The sequence below is a fragment of the Phoenix dactylifera genome, chromosome 4, assembly GCF_009389715.1.
Source record: "Phoenix dactylifera cultivar Barhee BC4 chromosome 4, palm_55x_up_171113_PBpolish2nd_filt_p, whole genome shotgun sequence".
Classification (NCBI taxonomy): domain Eukaryota; kingdom Viridiplantae; phylum Streptophyta; class Magnoliopsida; order Arecales; family Arecaceae; genus Phoenix; species Phoenix dactylifera.
In genome coordinates this window covers 5,818,687-5,845,068 of record NC_052395.1, presented here as the reverse complement: position 1 = coordinate 5,845,068, position 26,382 = coordinate 5,818,687, and the positions used below count along the sequence as shown (strand labels likewise).

At 48.7% G+C, this 26,382-nt stretch overlaps 1 protein-coding gene across 1 annotated transcript; it reads left to right on the top strand.

The window, feature by feature from the left end:
- Window positions 1-5,929: 5,929 nt before the first annotated feature.
- Window positions 5,930-6,734, top strand: LOC113461609. The gene is made up of 2 exons (XM_026801735.2): window positions 5,930-5,983; window positions 6,273-6,734. Exons 1-2 carry the CDS (start codon window positions 5,930-5,932, stop codon window positions 6,732-6,734), a joined length of 516 nt encoding a protein of 171 aa, XP_026657536.2.
- Window positions 6,735-26,382: the final 19,648 nt, after the last annotated feature.

Here is a 26,382-nt window from a genome sequence, read left to right as displayed (position 1 = left end):
AGGAAACCGATCACTGTCCTCCAGGCATTCGGAGCGAGCTGCGCCGGAACCAGCCGGCATACCATCAGCAACTCATTCACGAAGCCGTGAAGAGGAAATTGGAGACCGGCCCAGAGTGACTCTAGGTACACTCCAATCCGGCCTACCGGAGGATCGGTTACCCGATCCCCACGCCTGGCGGGTTCCAAACGGAACCCGTGAAGAGGGAAAAACCACTCTTCGGTCATTTCGACCTCCAGGACGCTCATGGTAGACACAACCTCACTGGGAAGAGAACCCATTGAGAGAGAGAGATTAAAAAGAAAAAGGGGGACCTGAGGAAGATGCCGGAGAAAAGAACTTCGGACTGTGAAAAGCTGGGGGAAGAAAAGCTAGAAGCAGAAGGCAATAGGAAGGGGACGGAGGGCCAGGGGAGAGTTTATATAAACCTCCCCAATGGCCCCGATCGGCAAAAGAAAAGCCGCACCCTGTTGAGATGACCACACGTGTCGGTCCAAAAGACAGAACGACGCATTTAATTAGGGCTAACGCTTCGAACGCCGAAGCGCCCCATCGGATCGTGCGGCCCCATCATGAGCCCACGGCGCGGGGACGCCTCGCAAAAGGTGTCCCAATAATGAGGATTTTCGGAAAAGAAGAGACGCTGCCTATTAAAGGCATCTCGAAGCGTCCGATAATTCAAAATGCGCAATAAATTAAAATTTTCGAAATTCGTAACAGCCCAACTAGAGCTACTTCCCGCGCTCCAGCTGGTAGCCAACTGGAACACGGAAGTCGGGAGGTAGTGTTGGGGGAAAAATCCCAAGTCATACCGCCACGGAGGCGCTCGGCCAAAAAGCGCCGACCGGAAAGGCGCTCGGCCAAAGAGTGCCGACCAGAGGGAGCGCCAAGAGGCGCTCGGACCAACCAACACAACCAAGAAAGAGCCGACCAGAGGACGCCGACCAGAAAAGCGCTCGATTAGAAGGCGCTGACCAGAGAGGAAAGAGCGCGAAATAAAGGCGCTCGGCTAGAAGGCGCTCGACCAAAGGGCGCCGACCAGAAGCATTAGAAGCGACCCCGCCACAGGGCGCCCCATTGGGCGACCAGCTCGGCTCGGCACCCCTGCCGAGCCAATTGCCTTGACCAAATGTTCAACTCCTGCCTAACCCCCTGAGGGACCTGACAACTCCACTACAACCTGCCGCTATCTCCAAGCCATCAAGGCATAAGATCTCCGCAGGTATTCGGCACGACCTGCCATTAATGCATGAGACCCCCTCAAGTCTCCGATGCACTCAGTCATTTAATGAACACGGCTCAAGACGATCTCCGGATCACTGAACCATCAAAGCGTATGGCTCTCCCTGACCGCCGGTTCACTCGGTAATAAATGCACTTACCATCCATGGACCCCGGGCCTACCACGGCCGGCGGTTCAACCACTCCAACAGGTCCGATCGACCGTGACAACTCCCTGGTTCCGGTCTGATTCGGCCTTATTTTCCACTACGCCATTAATGGGCCAAATCGTGCCCAATTATTACAAAAGAGAACAAACTTCCTGTCACCTCCCGGGCAACATTAAATCCTTTTATAAAAGGGAGCCTGGGAGGAAAGAGGGGGAGACGGGAACACAAGTAAACAGCACAGACACAATTGAGCACATTATTCTTCATCTTCTCCACATATCTCCTCCTTGCTCTCTCCACATATTTGCCCCCTCTGACTTAAGCATCGGAGGGCCGGCGCCGGGGAGCCCGGCCACCGGCTTTTTTGCAGGACAGGACAGGACGCACTCTCCCTCACTCGCTCACCCTTCAGGAGGACGCAGCCGGCCGGCGCACCGCCGTCCGCCCTCCCTGCGGCGGAGCTCCTTCTCCCCTGGCTCCGTGGCGGCCCCCGGGTCCAATTTCCAGCAACAATTGGCATAGTCTTTCACTACGTCGCAGCACCAACCTCACGTGCAGAAGATCAACTCCCAATTTTACAAGCCATGCTAACCCTGCATCAAGGTAATATCTCTGCAAATACCCTTCATGATCCTATCTACAAAGATAGAAGAAAAGAAAAGTACCTCATCGAAAGGCAAGAGTTACTGCATCTATTCCCATTATACTTTCCTTCAAATTGTCCACTTGCATGCACATATTGAGTGGTCTCTGTTAGAGCTGTATAAATACCAGGGCAAGAGTTGGAATTGTAGATAGAAATAAGAGAATGCACTATCAAAAGGCAAGTGTCAATGTTCCAATTCTCATAACACCTTCCTTGAAATTGGCTGCTTGAGATCATTTGATATTACCATTAGCTCTATGTCAACTCAAGGGGATTGATGCAGGGAGGAGCAAATGACTACGTTTGGCCTTCTTTTCGAGTAGTAGGATGGCTTGTGCTTAAAATTATATAGCTGAATTCTAAATTTTGGTCATCTTGCATTTGCATCCTCCCCCCCCCCCCCCCCCCCCCCCCCTCTCTATATGAATGTGTTATGTGTCATCCAAATTTCATATTTATAAGTCACCATTTAACCCTTGAAATGTTTTCTTCATATGCTGCACCAATCTCTGAGTTCCCGATAGAGTTACAACTTCAGAAACCAATAACCCTCACCCCCTTTCCTTCTTTCTTTTGGTAGCTTTATCTTGCCATTAAGTTTATACCTCTTTTTAGACACTTAAATCACTAACTCTGCTTCATTATCTATTATGTAGCTTTAATTTGTGAAAGTCTAGCTGAAACAATCGTTGGCAAGAAGGGAAAATCTAGCATCAGGGCAAAAAGCTTGTAAGGAAGATGGAAAGGTTAATCTCTAATTTTTGGGAGGATGTATCATTGTCTCAAATCACAAGAAGTGGCAATATGGATTCACAGGAAAGTTTCTGACGACGGCTTACCTTTAAGCAATAGCAGACTCTGATATTAGTAGATCGAATCCTCTTTACTTCACATTGAGTCTTAATTCCAATATCTGCCTACATCCAACTGCTGTGTGTTGCTGGAAATTGGACCCGGGGGCCGCCACGGAGCCAGGGGAGGAGGAGCTCCGCTGCCGGGAGGGCGGACGGCGGTGCGCCGGCCGGTGGCGTCCTCCGTGGGGACGAGAGAGCGGAGAGGAGTGCGTCCTGTCCTGTCCTCCGTGGAAGGAGCTCCGCCGCAGGGACGGTGGTCGGCGGTGCGCCGGCTGGTGGTGTCCTCCTGGAGGGTGTGAGTCCTGCAAAAAAGCCGGTGGCCGGGCTTTCCGGCGCCGGCCCTCCGATGCTTAAGTCAGAGGGGGCTAGTATGTGGAGAGAGCAAGGAAGAGATATATGTGGAGAAGATAAAGAGAATATTGTGCTCAATTGTGTCTGTGCTGTCTCCTTTTTTTCTCTTTTCCTCTCCTTCCTCCCAGGCTCCCTTTTATAGAAGGATTTTATGCTGCCTGGGAGGTGACAGGGAGTTTGTTCTCTTTTGTAATAATTGGGCACGATTTGGCCCATTAATGGCGTAGTGGAGAATAAGGCCGAATCAGACCGGAACCAGGGAGTTGTCACGGTCGATCGGACCTGTTGGAGTGGTTGAACCGCCGGCCGTGGTGGGCCTGGGGTCCGTGGATGGTAAGTGCATTTATTACCGAGTGAACCGGCAGTCAGGGAGAGCCATACGCTTTGATGGTTCAGTGATCCGGAGATCGTCTTGAGCCGTGTTCATTAAATGACTGAGTGCATCGGAGACTTGAGGGGGTCTCATGCATTAATGGCAGGTCGTGCTGAATACCTGCGGAGATCTTTATGCCTTGATGGCTTGGAGATAGCGGCAAGTTGTAGTGGAGTTTGTCAGGTCCCTTAGGCTTAGAGGATTAGGCGAAAGTTGAACATTTGGTTAAGGCATTGGCTCGGCAGGGGTGCCGAGCCGGTCGCCCGACGGGGCGCCCTGTGGCGGGGTCACTTCTAGTGCTTCTGGTCGGCGCCCTTCGGGCGAGCACCTTCTAGCCGAGCGCCTCTATTTGGCGCTTTTTGTCTCTGGTCAGCGCTTTTTAGTCGAGCGCTTCTCTGGTCGGCGTCCTCTGGTCGGCTCTTCCTAGCCGAGCGCTCCTACTCATTTATTTTGGTTGGGCGCCTCTTCTTGGCGCTCTCTTTGGTCGGCGCCCTTCAGTCGAGCGCCTTCCTGGTCGGCACTCTTTGACCGAGCATCTTTCTGGTCGGCGCTCTTTGGCCGAGCGCCTTTCCGGTCGGTGCTCTTTGGCCGAGCGCCTCCGCGGCGGTATGACTTGGGGTTTTTCCCCCAACACTGTGTATCAATCATGATTTTATTAGCAGATTGAAATGCTAAATAATAGCTACTTTATTCATTATCATCACTCTCTGGATGAGCTTGACCAGCACATTTCCTGAAATACCTCTTGCCCATCTCCGAGGCATTCACCAAGCTTGTGTACTTCTGAAACTTACGACGTATAGAACCTGGATGTGTTTTGATTTTTTTTTAAAAAAAATCTCTTCTGGGTGCTTCGTTTTCTTTTTGGAACTATTGCATGGTAAATAACCTTTAGACTAAAGCCAAAACATGCACTATAATTATATGTAATGTCACCACCTGAAAGGCTGGTATCTCTGTCAAACATCCATCCGTCTGCTAGTTCAATTAAATTAAAGCACAAGATGTCATGATTTTTGTTGTGCGATGCATCTTAAATTGACAAAATAAAACCTTTTACAAATGATCTCATGGTGAAGTTGACTTATTTATAACCACATTATTAATATATAATTGAAGTGTATGCGTAAGAAGGAATGTTTCATACGAAACTGTTGATCTTTGTGTTTCTTGGACGTTCCTCTGTGTATACTTCTATACTACTTTCTGTAGTATTTAACTAAACGGGTTAAACCAATACCCATGAGCTTGACCAAATCCACATTTTTTCACATATTATTCCGTAAGACCAAGTTATTATAAACAGATTATGTAAGATACCGTGAGATGAGGTCATGAGTACAAACAACTCACCGAATGGATCACGTAAGAGGGAAAACTGATTTAGATCATATAAAATCTCTATGCAACTGATGTGAAGAATCTCCACATTATCAACCTAAAAGGAGAGCCTGCATAAACATTAGCTGTTTAAAATCCTGATTCGCTGCTTGTGAGCGATCACGAGTTGGGATATCAACAACTTCCAACATTCTTTGCTTTTTACAACAAATTCAGATCATTTCGATGGATTTAGTTCAGACACATAAGAGATACTGCTCTCCATCTTACTCCACACACCCTTCAACAGTTCCTAGTTGCAGGCTTGGCCTCAGCTGTTGCTTCTTGTTCATATAAATGATGAAATAAACTTAGAGAATTTAGATCATACCTTGAGTCGCTAAATCCATGATGAAACTTTAAGAGATGTGAAATCTGATCTGCAACAGTAATTAATAGTAATTATCTCTGATTGTATCAGAGATTAGCAGAAAGATCATTTGGAGAGAGAGCTCTGTATGTATGCGTGTGTTCATATAAATGCAAACCAAATCCTCTACGAGCAGGATCCATCTGGATTCTTTTTCTTCCTTTGTGAAAGGCCTCACTCATTGAAGGAAAAGGTCCTAATAAAATCCCATCTTACTTTTGCTTGTTAACATCCCCACCAACTTGGAGGTTCTTCCCCACTCGAACCTTTTCCTCCTACCTATAGGCTATAGGTAGCCATTTGTTCGCTTTGAAAGGGCATGAAGCCAATTGACACGCTCCAAAAACAAAGAAATAAAAGAAGCATCTTTTGTTTGGAGGTTCTTCCCCCACTTACTTTTGCTTGTTAAAACCCCCACCAGCTTGGAGGTTCTTCCCCACTTGAACCTTTTCCTCCTACCTATAGGCTATAGGTAGCCATTTGTTAGCTATACAAGGTCATGAAGCCAATTGACGCGCTCCAAAAACAAAGAAATAAAAGAGGCATCTTTTGTTTGGAGGAGCCATGCAGTCTAAGCTTTTCAGCAAAGAAGAAAACATGAGCCTCCTTCCACCTGAGGTAATCATCATACACAGATTTGTTCATGGGTTAGTTTCGAATGAATATTTGGGGACATTCATCCTTCATCCCTTAGAATGAGCGTTAATCACTTTCTAAGCCTCATCGCTTAGATAGAGATCTGATGAACCACTCTTGCCATTAGAAACATCAAGGTGGTGGGTTCAAGCCAACGCGATCTCTCTCTGTGTGTGTGTGTGTGTTCGTTCCAGGTTTAGCATGTTATTTGGTCATCCATGACATTGCTTATTCCTCACTGCTTGTTATAATATTCTTTTTTATATGAAAGGATCAAGGGCTCCAGAGAGTGCACACCAGTGTCCCAACAGAGATTGATAACATTATCGAAGAAGTGAACGAGGCCATGACCCCAAATGAAGTAGCGAAGGTGGAGTGCGAGTGCTGTGGGATGTCTGAGGATTGCACGCCAACCTACATCATCCGAATCAAAGAATTTTTCTGCGGCAAATGGGTCTGCGGGTTCTGTTCAGAAGCAGTAAAGGAGCAGGTGAAGCGAACTCCAGCGCTGACCATGGAAGAAGCCATGGAGTCCCACATGGCCCTCTGCAAGAAGTTCAACAGGACCACCAGGCTCAACCCTAAGCTCTCCTTAGCCGGTGCAATGAGAGATATTGCTAGGAAAATCTCTCAACGTAGGATTTCCATGGGCTCATGTGTGCCCAAGATTTCTAGAACCAGTAGCTGCGGTGAGGTGTTCGACTTAAAAATCAAACGGTCACCTATCCAGTGATCTACCGCTTATAGTTCTGCTGAGGTTCTCCTTCCCGAGTTTCTCCAATGTTACTTTTTTTCAGGGGAGGAAGAGTGGAATACCGAGTGCTTATCTAATTACGGATGGTACGCATATAGGTAGTATCTGTGTTTTCTTCTGCCATATTCATCAGAAATTTGCTTTGTGAGTTGATCATGATGGCTTCTCTGTGCTCGGTAGAGGGTTCGGCTCCATAGTTTTTTTGTGCATACCATTGCAGGACCTATCTCGGTCAGAATATATATTATGATATACCATACCAATCCGAATTAGATGATACAAAGTATACTATACTATACTGGCGATACTAATATTCGGTATGAACGGCGTACCAATACTCGGTATACTAAAAAAATTTCATACTATATTGTATTGATACTATGCTAATATGGCACCGATATGGAGTCCGGTACTAAAACGGTGAATCTTGATATATGTTGACCACGCAAATGAGATAGTATTCTTGTTCAATTAGTCAAATTAAGGTATGTCATGAGGTAATCTTAATTTTGAGCCTCTGCATGTTTCTTCTGAAAAAAAAAAAAAAAGAAGAAAGTCTTGGGCTGGATTTATTTTTAAACAGCGGGCACACTGATGATCCGTAGGTGAGATCAAAAAGAGAGATTATATTAGTGTTGGGGGAATAAGATTTTTCCCCCCACGTGACACAAATGCCCCCAAGAAGCCGCACAATCGCCGACCCTGAACAGCCGAAGTTGGAACGCCCGACCTCAAGACATCCGACCTCGAGACCTCCGACCTAGGAAAGTCCTGATGCTCAAGGTCTACCCTTGTCAGCCACCTACTACGGCCGTACTCCTCCGAGGTCCAACTGAGGACCATACCTTGCCACTGCTTCAGCATTTATTGCGCATGGCCGCCGTAACCCTCCGGTTCACTCTACAATTAATGCGGATCTCCGGCTTACTCCACAATTAATGCGGATCTCCGGCTTACTCCACCATTAATGCGGATCTCCGGCTTACTCTACAATTAATGTGGATCTCCGGCTTACTCCACCATTAATGCGCATGGCTCCTGACATCTACGGATCCTCGGCTCTCCACGGCAAGTTAGCCCAGCAGAGTCTGGTCAACCATGATAAGTCTCTGATCTCGGCCATACCTCCGACACCAATGCAATGATTCGCCTGGTAGCGTACTGGTTCGGGTCGTACGACGCCCTCACCGCCGACATCAACACAATGATTCGCCTGACCGTGCGCCGACCTGAGCCACATGCCGAGCCGTACTATGGCCTCGCCCTGTTACATCACAGGTAAACCGACCCCCACCTATAAAAGGGAGCCTTGGCCTCTCAGGAGGTTGGTTGGGAAATTCCGCGCCTTACAAGCACTGTTCATCTCCTCCTTACACTATCTGCCCCCTCCCTGACTTGAGCGTCGGAGGGCCGGCGCCGGAAAATCCGGCCACCGGTTTGTCTGCAGGCACCCAGACGGAGGACGCCGCCCGCTGACGGATCGCTGCCCCGCCGTGAGGACCCCCAGCTCCCTCTCTCCGGCCACCCCAGACGAAGGACGCCACCCGCCGACTGGTCGCCGCCCCGCCGTGGTGACCCGCAGCTCCCTCTCCCTCGACCGAAGATTGCCCCCGGGTCCAATTTCCAGCAACAGTTGGCGCTAGAGGAAGGGACCGAGTAGCAGTCATGAAGTTGAGAAGTAAGGGAGCCTCCAACGTCTCCCGGCGTCCCCCGCAAAGTCCTGGACGCTCTGTCCAGAATTCTCCAACTCCGGCTGACCCAGTTCCTCAGGTCCAGCCGGAACAGTTCAACGCCTTAGTACAGCAAGTCCAGGCCCTGGCCGCCGCCGTTCAGGGCCTGCGACGCGATGAAGCTTTACCAACGCTTCCCCCGTGGGCCCAGGTCCCGCCGGAATTTCTTCCCAACGGCCCGGTTCTCCCCGGCCAGAATCTACATGGCTCCTCCAGAGCCAATAACGAAGAACGGACTTCCTCCCAGAGAGAGCTACCGGGGGAGGATCTCAACAGAAGACTCCAGCCTTCTGAGGCTGAGTCAGCCCCGGACCGCCGTGAGCCGGCGCAAACCGCGGCGACAATCCCACGGATGGGGGAGCTCGACAGAAAGGTTGAGCACTTGGAGCGCCAAATTGCAGCGCTCCACAGTAAGAAGGCGAGGCAGGAGGGAGACTTTGAGTTCACTACCAAGTCCCCCTTCTCCTGCCGGATCGAGGATGAGCCGGTTCCCGCAAGGTTCAAAATGCCTCAGGTGGAGCCCTACAGCGGAATCACCGACCCTCTCGACCACTTGGAGAGCTATCGGGCCCTCATGGCCCTACAAGGATCCTCGGAGGCCATACTTTGCAAGGCCTTCCTAGCAACCCTCCGAGGGACCGCTCGGCTTTGGTTTTCTGGACTGAAGCCGAACACGGTGTCCTCTTTTGAGCAACTCGGCAGGCAGTTCGCCACCAACTTTGCTGCCAGCCGGCGCCAGCGACGGACGTCAGACTCCCTCCTCGACATCAAACAGAAAGAGGGGGAGTCCCTCAAGGAATATCTGGACCGCTTCACCGCCTCCACATGGGAGGTTTGCGAGCTAGACCAGTCGATAGCCATGTCGGCCCTGAAGACTGGGGTTCGCTCCTACCGATTCCTCTTCTCCATCGAGAAGAGCTTCCCGGCCGACTTCACTGAGATGTTGGCCCGGGCCCGGAAGTATGCCAAGGCCGAGGAGGCAGTCGCCTCTTGGCGGGGAGCAATTGAGCCCGCCTCGAAGAAGCAGAAGAAGCGCCGCGAGGAGCGCGGCCAACAGAGGAGCCGATCCCCTCGCCATGAGAAGAATCTCCCCAGACTGAGGAGCCCGCCCCGTCAGCAGGGGCGACCTCAGCAGAGGACCCCTCCCCGACCGAGGTCCCCACCGCGGCCTCGGACGTACCCGAGAAAGTACGAGAACTATACACCCGTCAACGCCCCTCGGGCCGAGATCCTGATGGAAATTGAGGGTCGGGACTTCTTCCGACCCCCGCCGCCTATGCGAGACACGGGATTTTTCCGTAATCCCAGGAAGTACTGTCGCTTCCACCGAGACCGTGGGCACGATACGGAGGACTGCTTCCAGCTCCGGGACGAGATAGAAGCACTCATCCGTCGAGGAGTACTCAACCGGTTCGTGAGAAACCGGCGCGAGGAAAGGAGGCCGGCGGAGGATGTCGTACCAACCGAAAATCCGGACGACAACAGGCCCATTGCCGGCACCATCAACATGATTGGAAGGGCCTCAGCAGGAGCAGCCGCCTCGGGAGCATCCCCGAAACGCCCACGCACTGATGAAGTCATCTCGTTCTCGGACGAGGACTTAGAAGGGGTCGAGACCCCTCACGATGACGCTGTGGTCATCTCAATGATTGTAAATAAGTTTGATGTAAAGCGTGTCTTAGTTGACAATGGAAGCTCAGCCAACATTTTGTATTATCATGCCTACCAAAAAATGGGGTTGACAGAAGGACATCTCCGGAGGATCAACGCCCCACTGGTCGGGTTCACCGAAGATTCGGTCCCGGTCGAAGGTGAGACCAGCTTCCTTGTCACAGTTGGCCTCGCCCCCCGGGAGAGCACTGTGAGGACGGACTTCCTGGTGGTCCGACTGCCCTCGGTCTACAACGCCATCCTTGGGCGGCCAGGGCTGAATGCCCTTCGAGCCGTAGTTTCAACCCACCATCTGCTCATGCGGTTCCCCACCGGCCAAGGAGTAGGCGAGGTCCGAGGAGACCAGCTGGTCGCCAAGCAATGCTACACGGCGGCCCACGGAGTAAAGCAACCGACCGAGGCGACAATTCAGCCAACGGGCCCTTCATTGCCCATAGAAACCCTCGATGCGAGGGACACCCTCTGGAAGAAGCAAGTAGAGCCTGGTGAGCTTCTTGTTCAAGTTCCACTAAAAGAAAATTTTTCCGAGCTAACCGTGCAGGTCGGCTCCGGCCTCGGCGCCCGCGAGAGGGATCGCCTCGTCAGCTTCCTGCGGGACAATGCTGACGTCTTCGCCTGGTCGCCTGCGGACGTGCCGGGAATTGACCCTGAGGTCATGGTTCACCGACTCCAGGTGAGGCCAACCAGCAGGCCTGTAAAGCAGAAGAAAAGGGGCTCCGCCCCGGAACGGCAACGTGCTGCGGCCGAGGAGGTGGACAAACTCCTCGGAGCCGGCTTCATCCGGGAGGTCTCCTACCCGGACTGGCTCGCCAACGTAGTCCTCGTAAAGAAGGCCAACGGAAAATGGCGTATGTGCGTGGACTACACCGACCTGAACAAGGCCTGCCCGAAAGACAGCTTTCCCCTTCCAAGCATCGACCAGCTCGTCGACTCTACTTCAGGGCACCAACTGCTAACTTTTATGGACGCCTTTTCAGGGTACAATCAAATCCGAATGGCGCCAGAAGACGAGGAGAAGACGGCCTTCATCACCGACAAGGGCACCTACTGCTACAAGGTGATGCCCTTTGGCCTGAAAAATGCTGGGGCCACCTATCAGAGACTGGTTAGCCAAATTTTCAAAGACCAGATCGGCCGAAATATGGAAGTCTACGTGGACGACATGCTGGTGAAAAGCCGAGCGGCGGAACACCACATAGCCGATCTCGACGAGACATTCGCCAAGCTCAGAAGATACAAAATGAAGCTCAACCCGGCGAAATGTGCGTTCGGGGTCACCTCGGGCAAGTTCCTGGGTTTCATAGTGACCCAGCGCGGAATTGAAGCTAACCCGGAGAAAATCCGGGCACTGCAAGAGATGTCGCCTCCGAAGACAGTTAAGGAGGTGCAGCGGCTCGCAGGGCGAGTTGCCGCCTTGGAAAGGTTCGTCTCTCGGTCAGCCGAGCGCTGCCTCCCTTTCTTCAAAAGCCTCAAACGGCCGAAAGACTTCCGGTGGTCAGAAGAATGCCAGCGAGCCTTTGAAGAGCTCCGGAGCCTTCTGGCCTCTCCCCCGCTGCTCACCAAGCCTCAGAAGGGCGAGGTTCTTTATCTATACCTGGCCGTCTCCCCGGCCGCAGTGAGCTCAGTCCTCGTCCGGGAAGAGGACAAGCTCCAAAAGCCGGTCTATTACACCAGCCGGGTTCTCAGGGATGCTGAGACCCGATATTCTAAACTTGAGAAGACCATCTTCGCTCTCATCATCTCGGCTCGGAGACTCAGGCCTTACTTCCAAGCCCACACAATAGCTATATTGACCGACCAGCCTATGAAGCAAATATTGCAAAGGTCGGATCGTGCGGGGAGGATCGCCAAATGGGCGGTTGAGCTCGGGGAATTTGACCTCGAGTATCGGCCCAGGCAGGCTATCAAGGCCCAAATACTCGTCGACTTCATCGTGGAGTGTACCCTGCCGGACGACCCCGAGTTGCCACCCGTATCCGCGGAGGAAGCCCCGAGGCAGCCATGGGTCCTGCACTCGGACGGGTCTTCAACCTCGGGGGGTAGTGGAGCCGGACTCATCCTCACCAGTCCAGACGGAGTGGTGGCCGAGCAAGCCTTGCGCCTCGAGTTTCCGGCTTCGAACAACGAGGCCGAGTATGAGGCCCTCATCGCCGGGCTCAAGCTGGCGAAAGAACTGAAAGTGGAAGACCTGACGGCCTTCAGCGACTCCCAGCTGGTAGTGAACCAGATTCAAGGAGACTTTGAAGCTAAAGAGCCATCCATGCAAAAGTATCTCCAAAAGGTGCGGAAACTTACGTCTGCCCTGAATTCTTTCAATATTCAGTACATTCCCAGGGCGGAAAACTTCAGGGCAGACCAGCTGTCCAAATTGGCAACCTCCCGCATGAGCGAGCTTCCCAAGGGAACAACGCTCGAGTATCTTCAGATCCCCAGCACGGAAGAACCCGAGCCCACCATGTGCATCGACTCCGAGCCAAGCTGGATCGATGGGCTCGTCTGCTACCTCCAAGACGGGACCTTACCTCATGACGAGACGGAGGCTCGCCGAATCAAGCGCCAAGCCCCCCGGTATGTCCTGTACGAGAATAGACTTTATCGACGATCATTCACTTCTCCCCTTCTCAGATGCCTCCGCCCCTCCGAGGCAGACTATGCCCTCCGAGAGGTCCATGAAGGGATCTGCGGAAATCACATGGGGAGTCGGGCACTGGCCCACAAGATCCTGCGGCAAGGATATTACTGGCCCACACTCCAGAAGGATGCGACGGATTTCGTCCGGAAATGCGATCGGTGCCAGCGAAACGCTAATATCCAGCGTCGACCTTCGGCCCTACTGACTTCTATCATCGCCCCCTGGCCATTTGCCCAATGGGGGATCGACATCCTGGGGCCCTTTCCCCAAGCCTCCGGACAAAGGAAGTTTCTGGTCGTCTCCATCGACTACTTCACCAAATGGGTCGAGGCCGAACCCGTCGCCCGGATCACCGAGCAAAAGATGCGGGACTTCGTGTGGAAGTCCATAATCTGCAGATTCGGACTACCCCGTATCTTTATATCTGACAATGGTCGACAATTTGACAATGTTCATTTCAGGGAATTTTGCTCTGAGCTCGGCATTGATCACCGTTTCACCTCGGTCGCTCACCCCCAGACAAACGGAAAAACTGAGGTAACTAATCGCACTATTTTGCAGGAACTCAAGGCTAGGCTTGATCGGTCCAAAGGACAGTGGGTCGAGGACTTGTACAATGTCCTTTGGGCGTACCGGACCACGTTCCGACTGCCCACGGGAGAGACCCCCTTCAACCTAGCATACGGCACTGAGGCCGTCATCCCGTTGGAGATCGGCCTGCCTTCTCCAAGGGTGGAGCATTACGACCCCGACACCAATTTCTCCCAGCTCAGGAGCAACTTGGACCTCGTCGAAGAGACAAGAGAGGTTGCCCGGGTCCGCATGGCGAGATACCAACAGCGAACGGCCCAATACTACAACTCCAGAGTTAAACCCAAGCTCTTCAAAGTGGGGGACCTCGTCCTCAGGAGAGCCGAGGCTTCTCAACCGACCGAGCAAGGAAAGCTCGCCCCAAATTGGGAAGGGCCGTATCAAATCGCCCGGGTGCAACGACCAGGGGCGTATAAATTAAAGTCCCTAGAGGGGATCCTGATCCCGCGAAGCTGGAACTCCGAGAATCTACGAATGTACTACCAGTAAAACCCCTAGGGGTTCAAGACAATCAGGACAATGGGCTCAGTTCCTTTTCTGCAAATAATTCTCTTATCTTGATGACTGTAATTCTCTTCTAATGTTGGGCCGTCTGTGATCCTCAGATTCCCCGGCCAAAATCGGGATGCCTCGAGACTCGACCGTAGAGTCCCAAACTCCCTCGACCTCGAGAAGTATCGCAGGACGATGAAACATCGGCTTGACACAAGGATCCCTCGACTAAGGTCGGGATGCCCCGAGGGTCGACCGTAGAGAACCAGACTCCCTCGACCTCGGAAAGAAGCCGTGAGGGGTGGAAAGGGTGGTTCCACCCGGGGCGCCACAAAGTGGACCCCCGGGAGCGGTCGACGATCCCCGATCCCCGAAGCGGACAATACTTTCCCTCGACTAAGGTCGGGATGCCCCGAGGGTCGACCGTAGAGAACCAGACTCCCTCGACCTCGGGAAGAAGCCGTGAGGGGTGGAAAGGGTGGTTCCACCCGGGGCGCCACAAAGTGGACCCCCGGGAGCGGTCGACGATCCCCGATCTCCGAAGCGGACAATACTTTTCCTCGACTAAGGTCGGGATGCCCCGAGGGTCGACCGTAGAGAACCAGACTCCCTCGACCTCGGAAAGAAGCCGTGAGGGGGTGGAAAGGGTGGTTCCACCCGGGGCGCCACAAAGTGGACCCCCGGGAGCGGTCGACGATCTCCGATCTCCGAAGCGGACAATACTTTCCCTCGACTAAGGTCGGGATGCCCCGAGGGTCGACCGTAGAGAACCAGACTCCCTCGACCTCGGGAAGAAGCCATGAGGGGTGGAAAGGGTGGTTCCACCCGGGGCGCCACAAAGTGGACCCCCGGGAGCGGTCGACGATCCCCGATCCCCGAAGCGGACAATACTTTCCCTCGACTAAGGTCGGGATGCTCCGAGGGTCGACCGTAGAGAACCAGACTCCCTCGACCTCGGAAAGAAGCCGTGAGGGGTGGAACGGGTGGTTCCACCCGGGGCGCCACAAAGTGGACCCCCGGGAGCAGTCGACGATCCCCGATCCCCGAAGCGGACAATACTTTTCCTCGACTAAGGTCGGGATGCCCCGATGTCGACCGTAGAGAACCAGACTCCCTCGACCTCGGGAAACGTCGCAGGTCGGTAGAGCGTGCCCAGACCCACCGACCTGACGAACGATTCCTCGACTAAGGTCGGAATGCCCCGAGGGTCGACCGTAGAGTCTCAAACTCCCTCGACCTCGGGACGAAGCCGTGAGGGGTGGAAAGGGTGGTTCCACCCGGGGCGCCACAAAGTGGACCCCCGGGAGCGATCGACGATCCCCGATCCCCAAAGCGGACAATACTTTCTGAAGCAGAGCTCTGCCATTGAACTAGCACGCACCCTACTTCGGTAGAGCGCCCACAGGCCCGCCGACCTGACACAAGACTCCTCGACTAAGGTTGAGGCGCCCCGGGGTCCGACCAGAGGGTCTCAAGCTCCCTCGACCTCGAAAAGAACTGTAGATCAATAAAGCCTCCCCAGATCCTCTCAACTTCGGTGGGTGTCGTCGGGTCCGTGAGAAGCCCGAGCCCCCTTACAAGTCAAAATGACTCCGGAGGACGACGAGAAAGGGAAGCAACCTACTCCGCCATGTGGAACACAACTCCAAGAATGCAAGTGGTACATCTAACTCGATGCCCTCCTTATCAAATTTTATCTACATACCGCTAATCATCTAACGTTGGAGTCCTATCTCGCCCCAAAGTCGGGCTACTCCAATGGGTCGGCTTAAGACCGATCTCCTAATTACATTATGCATGCTCCGTTCGACAAGTCTCCACTCGTCAAGTCTCAACTTGAGCAAAGTCTTCGTAAGTTAGGGCCCAACTCGGCCCCCATACATAGACTCCGATGTCTAGCTGAGAAAGCGGTCCCGGCCGCAAGTGCACCAGCCGAACACAGATACTAAGGCGATCTTCAGAGATTCCAGCCTTATTCACTGAAATCTCGGCAGAGTCCGAGAGCAATAACTATGAAAACCTTCGGCGGTAATTCGACTATTAGTCCGCGCTCCCTACAAAGGACCCTCATCATGAGTCCGCCGCACAAAGCGATCTTGGCGATCCAAGAGACGCCACCCCCGTTACACCCGCTCCGAGAAACGTAAAGACACGAGCTCCACCATAAGTTCGCTGAATAAAGCAACCTCGAAACGCCCAAGGGCGCGGGTCTCGCCATAAACACTCCGAGAAACACGAGGGCGCGGACGAGATTTGCCCCCCAACTTTAATGATAGACTTTACTTCCCACGTCCGAGCCCGCAAGCCGCTCGAACTCGGAAGTCGGGGAATAGTGTTGGGGGAATAAGATTTTTCCCCCCACGTGACACAAATGCCCCCAAGAAGCCGCACAATCGCCGACCCTGAACAGCCAAAGTCGGAACGCCCGACCTCAAGACATCTGACCTCGAGACCTCCGACCTAGGAAAGTCCTGATGCTCAAGGTCTACCCTTGTCAGCCACCTACTACGGCCGTACTCCTCCGAGGTCCAACTGAGGACCATACCCTGCCACTGCTTCAGCATTTATTGCGCATGGCCGCTGTAACCCTCCGGTTCACTCTACAATTAATGCGGATCTCCGGCTTACTCCACAATTAATGCGGATCTCCGGCTTACTCCACCATTAATGCGGATCTCCGGCTTACTCTACAATTAATGTGGATCTCCGGCTTACTCCACCATTAATGCGCATGGCTCCTGACATCTACGGATCCTCGGCTCTCCACGGCAAGTTAGCCCAGCAGAGTCTGGTCAACCATGATAAGTCTCTGATCTCGGCCATACCTCCGACACCAATGCAATGATTCGCCTGGTAGCGTACTGGTTCGGGTCGTACGACGCCCTCACCGCCGACATCAACACAATGATTCGCCTGACCGTGCGCCGACCTGAGCCACATGCCGAGCCGTACTATGGCCTCGCCCTGTTACATCACAGGTAAACCGACCCCCACCTATAAAAGGGAGCCTTGGCCTCTCAGGAGGTTGGTTGGGAAATTCCGCGCCTTACAAGCACTGTTCATCTCCTCCTTACACTATCTGCCCCCTCCCTGACTTGAGCGTCGGAGGGCCGGCGCCGGAAAACCCGGCCACCGGTTTGTCTGCAGGCACCCAGACGGAGGACGCCGCCCGCTGACGGATCGCTGCCCCGCCGTGAGGACCCCCAGCTCCCTCTCTCCGGCCACCCCAGACGAAGGACGCCGCCCGCCGACTGGTCGCCGCCCCGCCGTGGTGACCCGCAGCTCCCTCTCCCTCGACTGAAGATTGCCCCCGGGTCCAATTTCCAGCAACAATTAGAAATTTCTGATACTTCATCTAATAAACACCATGGAGGAAAGCTTTAAGGTATTAAATTTTGGGGAAAAAGTTATCTTGGTATACTGTTTTTATGTATCGCTATGGGTTTAAAAATAATTTAAGCTCTTTTCTCAAAATATGAAATCGATTCAAGCTACAAAATAGCTATCTAATACAAATGAAAATCTAATGGACCAAATTAACTAAGGCAATGACTGGCAATCTGTTTAAATCTTGGTCTCCCTTTTAATTCCTAATCTAGCTCCAATAATGTATGACTGCATTCATGCAATGGACTGCACAAGTAAAAATTATTAAAGATGGCTACCAAGCATAATTATCTAAGGATAAGAAATATTTGTTTCACATCAAAAACTAATTTAAGAATCGAACAACATTAGAAGCAATCTAAATATTATTTCTACAGTAGAAAGCAGAATTTACTTCTCAAAGTGATCTACTAAGCATAGTCACACAAATAATTGCTTGAAACCCTATCAACCTCTAAACAAATCATTACAAAATACAAATTCTATTGTCAACCAGACACATGTCTGCTGGTTGTCATCTTATCCTTAGTGCTTGAGTGCTTAAATCAATTGCTAATTACTATTTTGTATCCAAAAATGAAAGTAGTTAAGTTATGTGATTAAAAAAGAAATAAATAAACAAAGTGTGAGAGGAAATCATTAGACATGTACTTCTTTGATACCTTACAGCTATGCAGATTTGGAGATGCTTACCAGTGTCAGTCTACTTGGGGTGGGAGTCAGTGGAGGAAGGCTCCAGTTTCTGAGAGAGGCCACCCGGGGACTGAGCACTACAGAGATGAGGATAGCAACAGCTTACTTGGCCTATCATATATGGTTGGACAAAAACAACCGTCTATTTGAGGGCAGGAGGCCGTCTTTACGGATTGTGATGGATAGAGCCATGCGGTGTGTAGCGGTGGTGACTATGTAGCTACGTCATCCTCATCTGGGATGACCAGGGACATCTGAGGTACCTGTTTCACTGCTTCAGCATCCAAGTTTATTTACTTTTCTTGGGTACCCCCATTTCCTGGCTATCTCAAGGTGAATTTCAATGGAGGCATGACGTGTGATGGTATTTCTAGGAGAGTGGGTTTTGTGATTAGGGATCATGAGGGCAGATTTATAGCAGCCAGAGGGCGGAGCATACCTGGACTGATCGTAGTGGGAGTGGAATTACCGATGGCACGGGAGGGCATATTGTACGCGAGATGGGTGGTGGGGGCTAACAGCTTATTTATCGAGGGTGATTCGTCCATGGTGATTGACTGGATTCGGAGAGTAGACAGATACAGATACAGAGATGGCCGCCCTTTGATACGGGATACTCGTACATTGGTGAGGGAGCTAACCTCTTTCCGAATAGATCATGTTTATTGGAAGGTAAACAGTACAGCAGACTGGGTCGCTTCCTATATTGTCTGGCACTTCGGAGAGGTCCTTTGGACTAGTTTAGCTAGTATTCCACACTCTTTGTATTGTTTACTTTCACTTGATTTGGCAGCTTGTACTCACGCTAAATTTATATGAATTGAAATGTCGCTTTTGAACCAAAAAAAAAAAAAAAAATCCAAAGTGTGAGAGCTAGGGCTGATTGTAGCTAAACAACTAGCAGTTGCTTAGATGGATAACAAAAATACAGTCTCAATAAAGCAGGGTACTTCTACACTTATCTCTGAAAAATACATGGACTTTAGAGTGAGAGGCTCCAAGTAAATGCAATGCCATTCTCTTATTATTTTGTTTCCAAACATGAATGTAGTTAAATTATGTCATTAAAAATTAAATAAATAAATAAATAAAGTGTGAGAGCTAGGGTGAATTGTAGCTAAACAACTAGCAGTTCATTAGATGGATAACAAAAATACATGGTGTCTATAAAGCATGGTACTTCACTTATCTCTGAAAAATATATAGATTTTAGAGTGAAAGGCTCCAACCAAAGGCAACGTGGTGCTCTATTTCACCCCATCTTTGACTAGGGGAGGCCTCCTTTTTAGACTCGTTTATTTAATTTATAAAAAAAATTCTCACTGAAATATTTTTTTTTCTGAGAATATGATATCAGAAAAAATTGTTTTGGCATATTTGATTGATCATATGAAAGTGATATTTTCAGAGTGGCTCACGTTTGGTTGAGCATATATTTTTCCGAAAAAATTGCATGAAATACCTATTATACCCATAATAACGAAAAAACTTTATCTATAGATTTTGATGACTTAAAAATATTTTTGAAAAAAAATGGCTACAATTTTTTATCGATCGAAAAATAGTTTTTTCATATCCTTTACAAGTTTTTTTTCATAAAATATAGGATTCTAATTCCTCGGTCCTTAATTGCCCTCAGTCCGTGGGTGCCATTTTCCAATTCCCATGACTTACGTGTGGTTGGAGTGGACCCACTTGAGGTGTCTGGACCATGGTGGTACGGGCCGGTACCGGCCAGCACATACCGGTACCGGACCCTACCAGTACGGTACAGCTACATATTTCGTTACCGAACCGTACTGGCCTGTACCGACCGGTACCGATACGTACCGGCCCGTACCGACCGGTACCGACCCATACCGACTTGGTACCGGTCCGTACCGAACTGGTACCGGCCCGAATCGACCAGTCCGTACCGGCTCCAATTTTTTTTTTGGCTTTTAACCCCATCGGTACAGTATCGGTTCGGCTCGATTTGGTTCGATACCATACCAGTATCGATGCCCATCGGTATATCGGTACAGTCAGTACCGCGTATCTTGGTCTGGACCGTTGATGCCCACCTCTTTTCATTGTCCTTTGGGTTGGGCCATCAGGCCCTGATAACGGTCTCAAAGTTGGACAAAGTTGGCAGCCTACTTGGTGATGGGTTCAACCTGTATCTTTACTGTGACCTTGCTTAGCAGCCTTCTCATCATGTTATATGAATTAAACTAAAACCACTTTGGGGGTCTTTTCTAAAGCCAAAAATAAATGGTATTATCCCTCTAAAAAAAACCAAAAAACGATAGGTATAATTCTGGTGGGCACTCGCTGCCATCTTGCTGACATCGTTCAAGGAAGGACATGATGCCTACAGGTTCTACAAAATAGCTTTGTTTATTTATTTACTACCAATCATATTTTTGAGCACGAAAACATATGTTTATTGACTAGAGGATTTGTTAAAAAAGGAAAATTGGTGGCAAAAATTACAATAGAGCGGAGCCTAGTTCATTGGCAAAGATCTTGCATAAAAACTACTAAGGTGGTAGCTTAGTAGGAGCGTGGCCTTACTTTCAACCAAGTGGTTACGAGTTCGAAACGCACGGGCGTCGATTAAATTGTGGAGATCGGATGCTCCCTGCTCGGACAAAGGGTCTGGAAGGGCGTATCGCTCTGCTAGTACCTTCGGTGGTGCCAGGTGTGACGTACTCACACGTGGTATTCATGCCGGAGCTCAGAGGGGTAACCGAGCTGGGCCTACTGGTGGGGAGGGTATGAGTAAAACCGGCCAGGATGCCCAACACATGGTCATTTCTGCCCGCATCGAATATTCCCCTGGCGGGGTGGGGGTGGGCTTGTCCCTTCCTCCCCCCTCCCTTTTTTTTCCGCAAAAAAAAAAAAAGATATTGCATAAAAGATCAGTTGAAAATCTAGGTTGGAAGAGATCAAACACAAGTCTACTTTACTAAATGAACCGGTTAGCACCCTCCTATCGTGGAAAAAGCAACTATCACTGTATCATATCCCTTCTTTTTCATAAGAAAGAGGTGCGGATGTATATTTGATGGGTAACATGCATAAGAAATGTTAGGACAGCCCGAATTAGGCCTATTTTGAATCAAAGTCGGCGGGCACAACCGATTCCGTTCAAAAATTCACAAAAACAAAAAGTGGGAAAGAAGGAAATTGTGCCCTAATGTTATCTCTCTTCTTTGGACTAAACCTAAAGCCTTGACTAAACAAAGTCAAGTTTTTTTTTTCCCCTATGTTGATCGACATAGACGAATAGGTCAGGCTCCCAATTGGACCTACACAAAGGATTAGGCCCAAAAACCCACCTGACCATAGATCGGGTATCTCTCTTCTTCCTATGTTGGTCGACCCAATCCAAACAAATCAAGCCTTTAATTAAACCTAGACTGAGTTTCTCTCTCCTTTCCATCTCTATTGGTTGACATGAACCGTGCCTAATTTTCTCAGTCTGATTTTCTCTTAATGGACATATCAGATTTAACCCAGAAACTTCAGTCTGATCAGCTGGAAATCCAAATTTGGATAGTGAGGAGACATAATCAAGACCAATTCTGTTACATTCAAAAAACAACGAACTCCATCTCATTATGAAATACTTGTGTTAAATTAATTGTTAGATCCAAGAAGCAGTCGAGACCCCTGGACGTTAGACTAGTTTTGGTTGTCTGGACATGAGCCGGACCCTACCTTAGAATATTTTAAATTATATAATGCCTTATAGGAGTCTAATACGACAGTTGATATGGGTGTGTAGGGTCGAGCATTCCGCCAATATGTCCCTACTGTGAGGTGGAGGAGTCTATTAATCACACCCTCTTCCAATGCATGAGAGTGTGGCGGGTGTGGAGAATGGGTGATATCCCTCGGGATATACTCCACTTGGTGACCCCTGCGGATCTCTTTACTAATTCTTGAGGAGTTCGTTAAGCAAGCCACATCTCAGGACGGAAGGCATCTTAGTGGATATGTTACTTATCATATTTGGTTGGTTAAAACTATCTTATTTTTTAGAGAAAGCAGCCAGCAATCGAGGATAGTACCGGAGAGGGCTTAGATGCAGGCTGCTGAGATCATTCAACTCGGTCCTCCGAAAGAACCTTTGATAGCTCGTGGCACATGGGACTCTATCTCTGCTCGCTAGCATCTTAGATGATGTTTATTACCTAGGAGCTCCTACCCTCGAGTTTTCTTAAGACGAACTTCGATGGCTGTGTGTTGGATGGTGGTAGGAGGGAAGGAGCTGGCTTTGTTATCCAAGGCCCAGATTCTTGATTTGTTGCTGCAGGTGAGGGCCCAATCTTTGCTTGCTCTATGCCTAGAGCAGAGCTAAGGGCCGGTTAGGCCGGCTTTAGCCATGCACGACATATATTGACGGTTGAAGCTATATTGTTAGAGGGTGATTCGGCGACGATAATCGGCTAAGTCTAGGGACGAGCTAGAGGGCGGGCTCGCATCCCTTGATTTAGGACATCTAGAGCATGGCGTAGGGAGCTACCTCCTTTGGGGCAATGCATGTTCACCGGAAAGTCAACGAGGTTGTGGATTGGATGGCCACTTTTGTGGCTCATCACTCTGGTGGAGTACTTTGGACATGTGAGGCACATGTGCTTGGAGCCTTTAGAAACTTTTTGTTTTCTTACTTTCTTCGATGTATTCAGAGTCGTGTGAATCACCAACTAAATCAAAAATAAATAAATAAATAAATAAAATATATTAGATTAATTATTTCTTCTACTGCATGAGTTTGGAATGATATGAATGCTTAATTATGAATCAAATGGCAAACCTTGCATGTCCTGTGGTTGGGGTTAAATCCTACGATTGAGCAGCCGTTTATCATGTGCTCGGCTCGAGTCATTGGATCGAAGACAAGAAATGCACGGAAATTTCTTAGATGATCATCAGCAATCACGTACATTCCATTATTGCCGAGTACCATCATATGTCCCTTTATATCTTGTACCAACATATGTTCCTTTATTGCCGTCTACCGGTGTATGTCCCTTTACTCCATGCAAAGTTGGTGTATGTTACAATTTCATCTTTCATCGATGATCGCTTATAAAGGAAGGATAGAGAAGTCCCTAATCTATACCAGAAATAAGGCACTATGATCTTTAAGCACCAGGCTAATCAAGTTTGTGAATCCATAAAACTTATTGCAGGTTTGGTGCCACGTGTTTTTGGTACTTGTTCGAAGTCTTTTGTGATTTTTTGATTTATCTTGAATTATTAAGAGGGGATTTGGAGTGTTTTCTTCAAAAAAAAACCTCTGATCTCCTGCCTGATGAGATGTAATCTTAGGTTTTGTAAACTTTTTGGAGGAATCTACAATGATAGTTTATGGTTGCTTACAATTTTTTTTTACTCCTTTTCTCCATACGAATGCAAGTAAGGAACAAAATAATGATACTTCGCATGATATAACTGTTTTAGTATTATTAAGTTATATTAGCTAATGTGACATCAATTTTTGTTCATTAAAATGAGTTCGGGTTGGGTATTTTTAAATTGTCTAAGGAAACGAAGAGAAGGACCCAACCCAAAGACCATACTTAAGGCCAGGTCTAAGAAAAATTAGCCCACGTTACAAATAAACACCGCTCACACTGCTGATCCCTTGACAACTGACCATGAAACAGATGTCTAAATTTGTCATGCTGATTCCTTCTTAATACTAGAGCTTGTGTGGTTCCTATCATGCATAGACTTACAGCCTTGCCTGCAAGCACTAGTATATAACAATAGTCCCACATCGAAAAGACTCGTTATAAAGCCTGGGCATATGAGGCTGGTGTCTCCTAATCCTGCAGACGTATTTTGGGTGGAAAACAAAACTGGGGAGGGATGAAGGATGCTTGCGTGAAGCTCCGGAATCAGACAATATCTGGCAAGGGAGCCCCATGTTTCTCCTCTTATGTGGCCCCCATGTGGGCACTAGGTACCTCATGTGCTCCGCGGAAGCGGAGGCGTGACATTTGGTATCAGAGCCGAGGACTGCAGACGCGTTTTGGATGGAAAACAAAACCGGGGAGGGATGAAGGACGCTTGCATGAAGCTCCGGAACTGGACAATATCTGATAAGAAAGCCCCGTGTTTCCCCCCTCATGTGGGCACTAGGTGCCTCACGTGCTCCGCGGAAGCGGGGGCGTGACATTTGGATCTGGCATGCATGCTGATCTTTTCAATTAATTTTCATAATCTTCTCCCACATACTAGAGCCTTTCTTTTAGGTATGTTTTTTTTTGGTACATCGATTGCTTATGCTAATCTCGCATGGGCACCGCCAGCAGAATCAAGAGAAAGAAGACAGCACAATGGTGGGGGTATGGATTAAATTGAGTATGTTGTTATTTCCTACACTGCCGGCATGGTTCGTGCATACCATTAATCACAACTGTTCTTTTTTGTGAGCGCTCATGCATCTCGGTGTATTATTATATTATAAAAACGAGTGATTGTCATTGATAGTGTACACCGCCAAGTGCATTAGAGCCTCCTGTTATTTAGCTCCTTATTACATCAGTTATATGATAAAGATTCTCTGAAGTTTTGTGTGACAATGATACTGGAGAGGGATACAAGCTACAAGCAACCCCAAAGATGGAATTGCCATTATGGCACAAAAGTATACGTTTATGACCTCATCACTCTGCCTTAAAACAGGCGCAAAGTCCCCATCAATGGCGAGCGCGGTCCTTCTTCTACCACATAGTCCAAGAGGAGCAGAGAAGGAGGGGAGGCGTATGATCCAAAACTCTTAATTATATTTGATTGGTTGGTGCCGTCTTTGTGGAGAAAGGTGACAGCCACGGAAGTAGTCACGGGCAGTCTCCATCAACGCCATGCACCAAGGATTTCCCTTGCGTGCAAAAGTGGCCCTTGATTTGGCTTCCCCGAGTAGGGCTCTCAGTTCAACTTGTGCAACTAGACTTTGGGCAGCGTTTGTGGCACTAATTTATGGTCAAGATCTTGGACCTTTTTTTTGGGCTGGCATGGTGGCATTTCACCTACTGCGGCACACCTAAAAATGTGCAATCCATCACCTGCCATTCATGCTTGTCCTTGTTGCTGTACATCTAGTCAATAGGTGGTGCTTGTCAAGTTATGTTCACTCGAGCTATTGAGTCAATAAATGGTACGAAATGATGTGATGTTTTAGATGAGATATCTACTAAGAAACTAATCATACCGTTGATTTGGCTGGCCTCATACGTAATGGATTACTTTGAAAATCACTATGAGTTGGACGAAAAAACCTATTTAGAACACTCCACGATATGTTGTTTTTTTTTTTATTTTTATTAGATATATCCATAAAACTTATGAGTTATCCACCACAGGCAAAAAAAAAAAAAGAAAGTCTTCGCGCTGCATATAGATTTGACAAGTATTCTGCAAGCATCTATTATTTAGTCATTGTTTTGCTACAATAATTATTATATAATATGAGTAATAGCATTAATATTATTTTCTTATCAATAAATTATGAAGAACCGCCATATATATAGCATACGAAAGTTATTTTATCAAGTAATACTATTCTTTCATTATTATCTTCCATTAATTTTCATTACCATGACTGCAAGCAACATAATAATCATCATCCCACAAAAGAAATTCAAAGATTGGACCATACAAATAACTTTATTCATTTTTTTAATAATTAATATAATAATAATCTTGAATCATTCAACCACACTCTCAATAGCTATGGAGATTTCTCAATGCTTTTTTTTATAATTGGTATGCATCATGGAGGAGGCCGGTTCAAATACCAAACACATCGACCTAATCCATAAGAATCATCGGCCTTATGTGGGTAATTGTGCACCGAGACAATCACCGGCCTAATTCATAGAGATCAATGGATAGGTCCATTATACCATTACTTCAAAGCTAAACCATGTCCTTTTTTATAGAATTGTTGATTTCTGAAAGATTTTAGATATATGTATAACATAGTAACATAAGCATTAAAAGGGGATTGCTGTTTTTGCTCATTAGCTGATTAGTGTTTTATATATTAGATCCATGCAGTATGGCTTAAAGTCATTGGTGCAATATATTAGATCCATATGATTGTAGTGTAAAAATGCTCTAGATCACCCCTCCCAATTCACCAATCTGATGGAAAAATTGATGATGGGATGAGCGAGAAGCAAAGCCCAATTTTTTTTTTTTTATAGGTATCAAAGCTTACCCTCTGCCGTCAATTTTTATTTATATGCCCATGCATATAAAACCATATTTCAAATTGCACCCGAAAAAAAAAAAAAACCACAGGCTCCAATCCACTTTAAATGAGACCAATTGCCTCCTCCCACGTCAGATGGGTAATATCCGGGTACACAAAAATGGCGCTCCATAGCAAAACCCCTCGTACCAGAAACGGAACAGTCGCTTTCGTTTC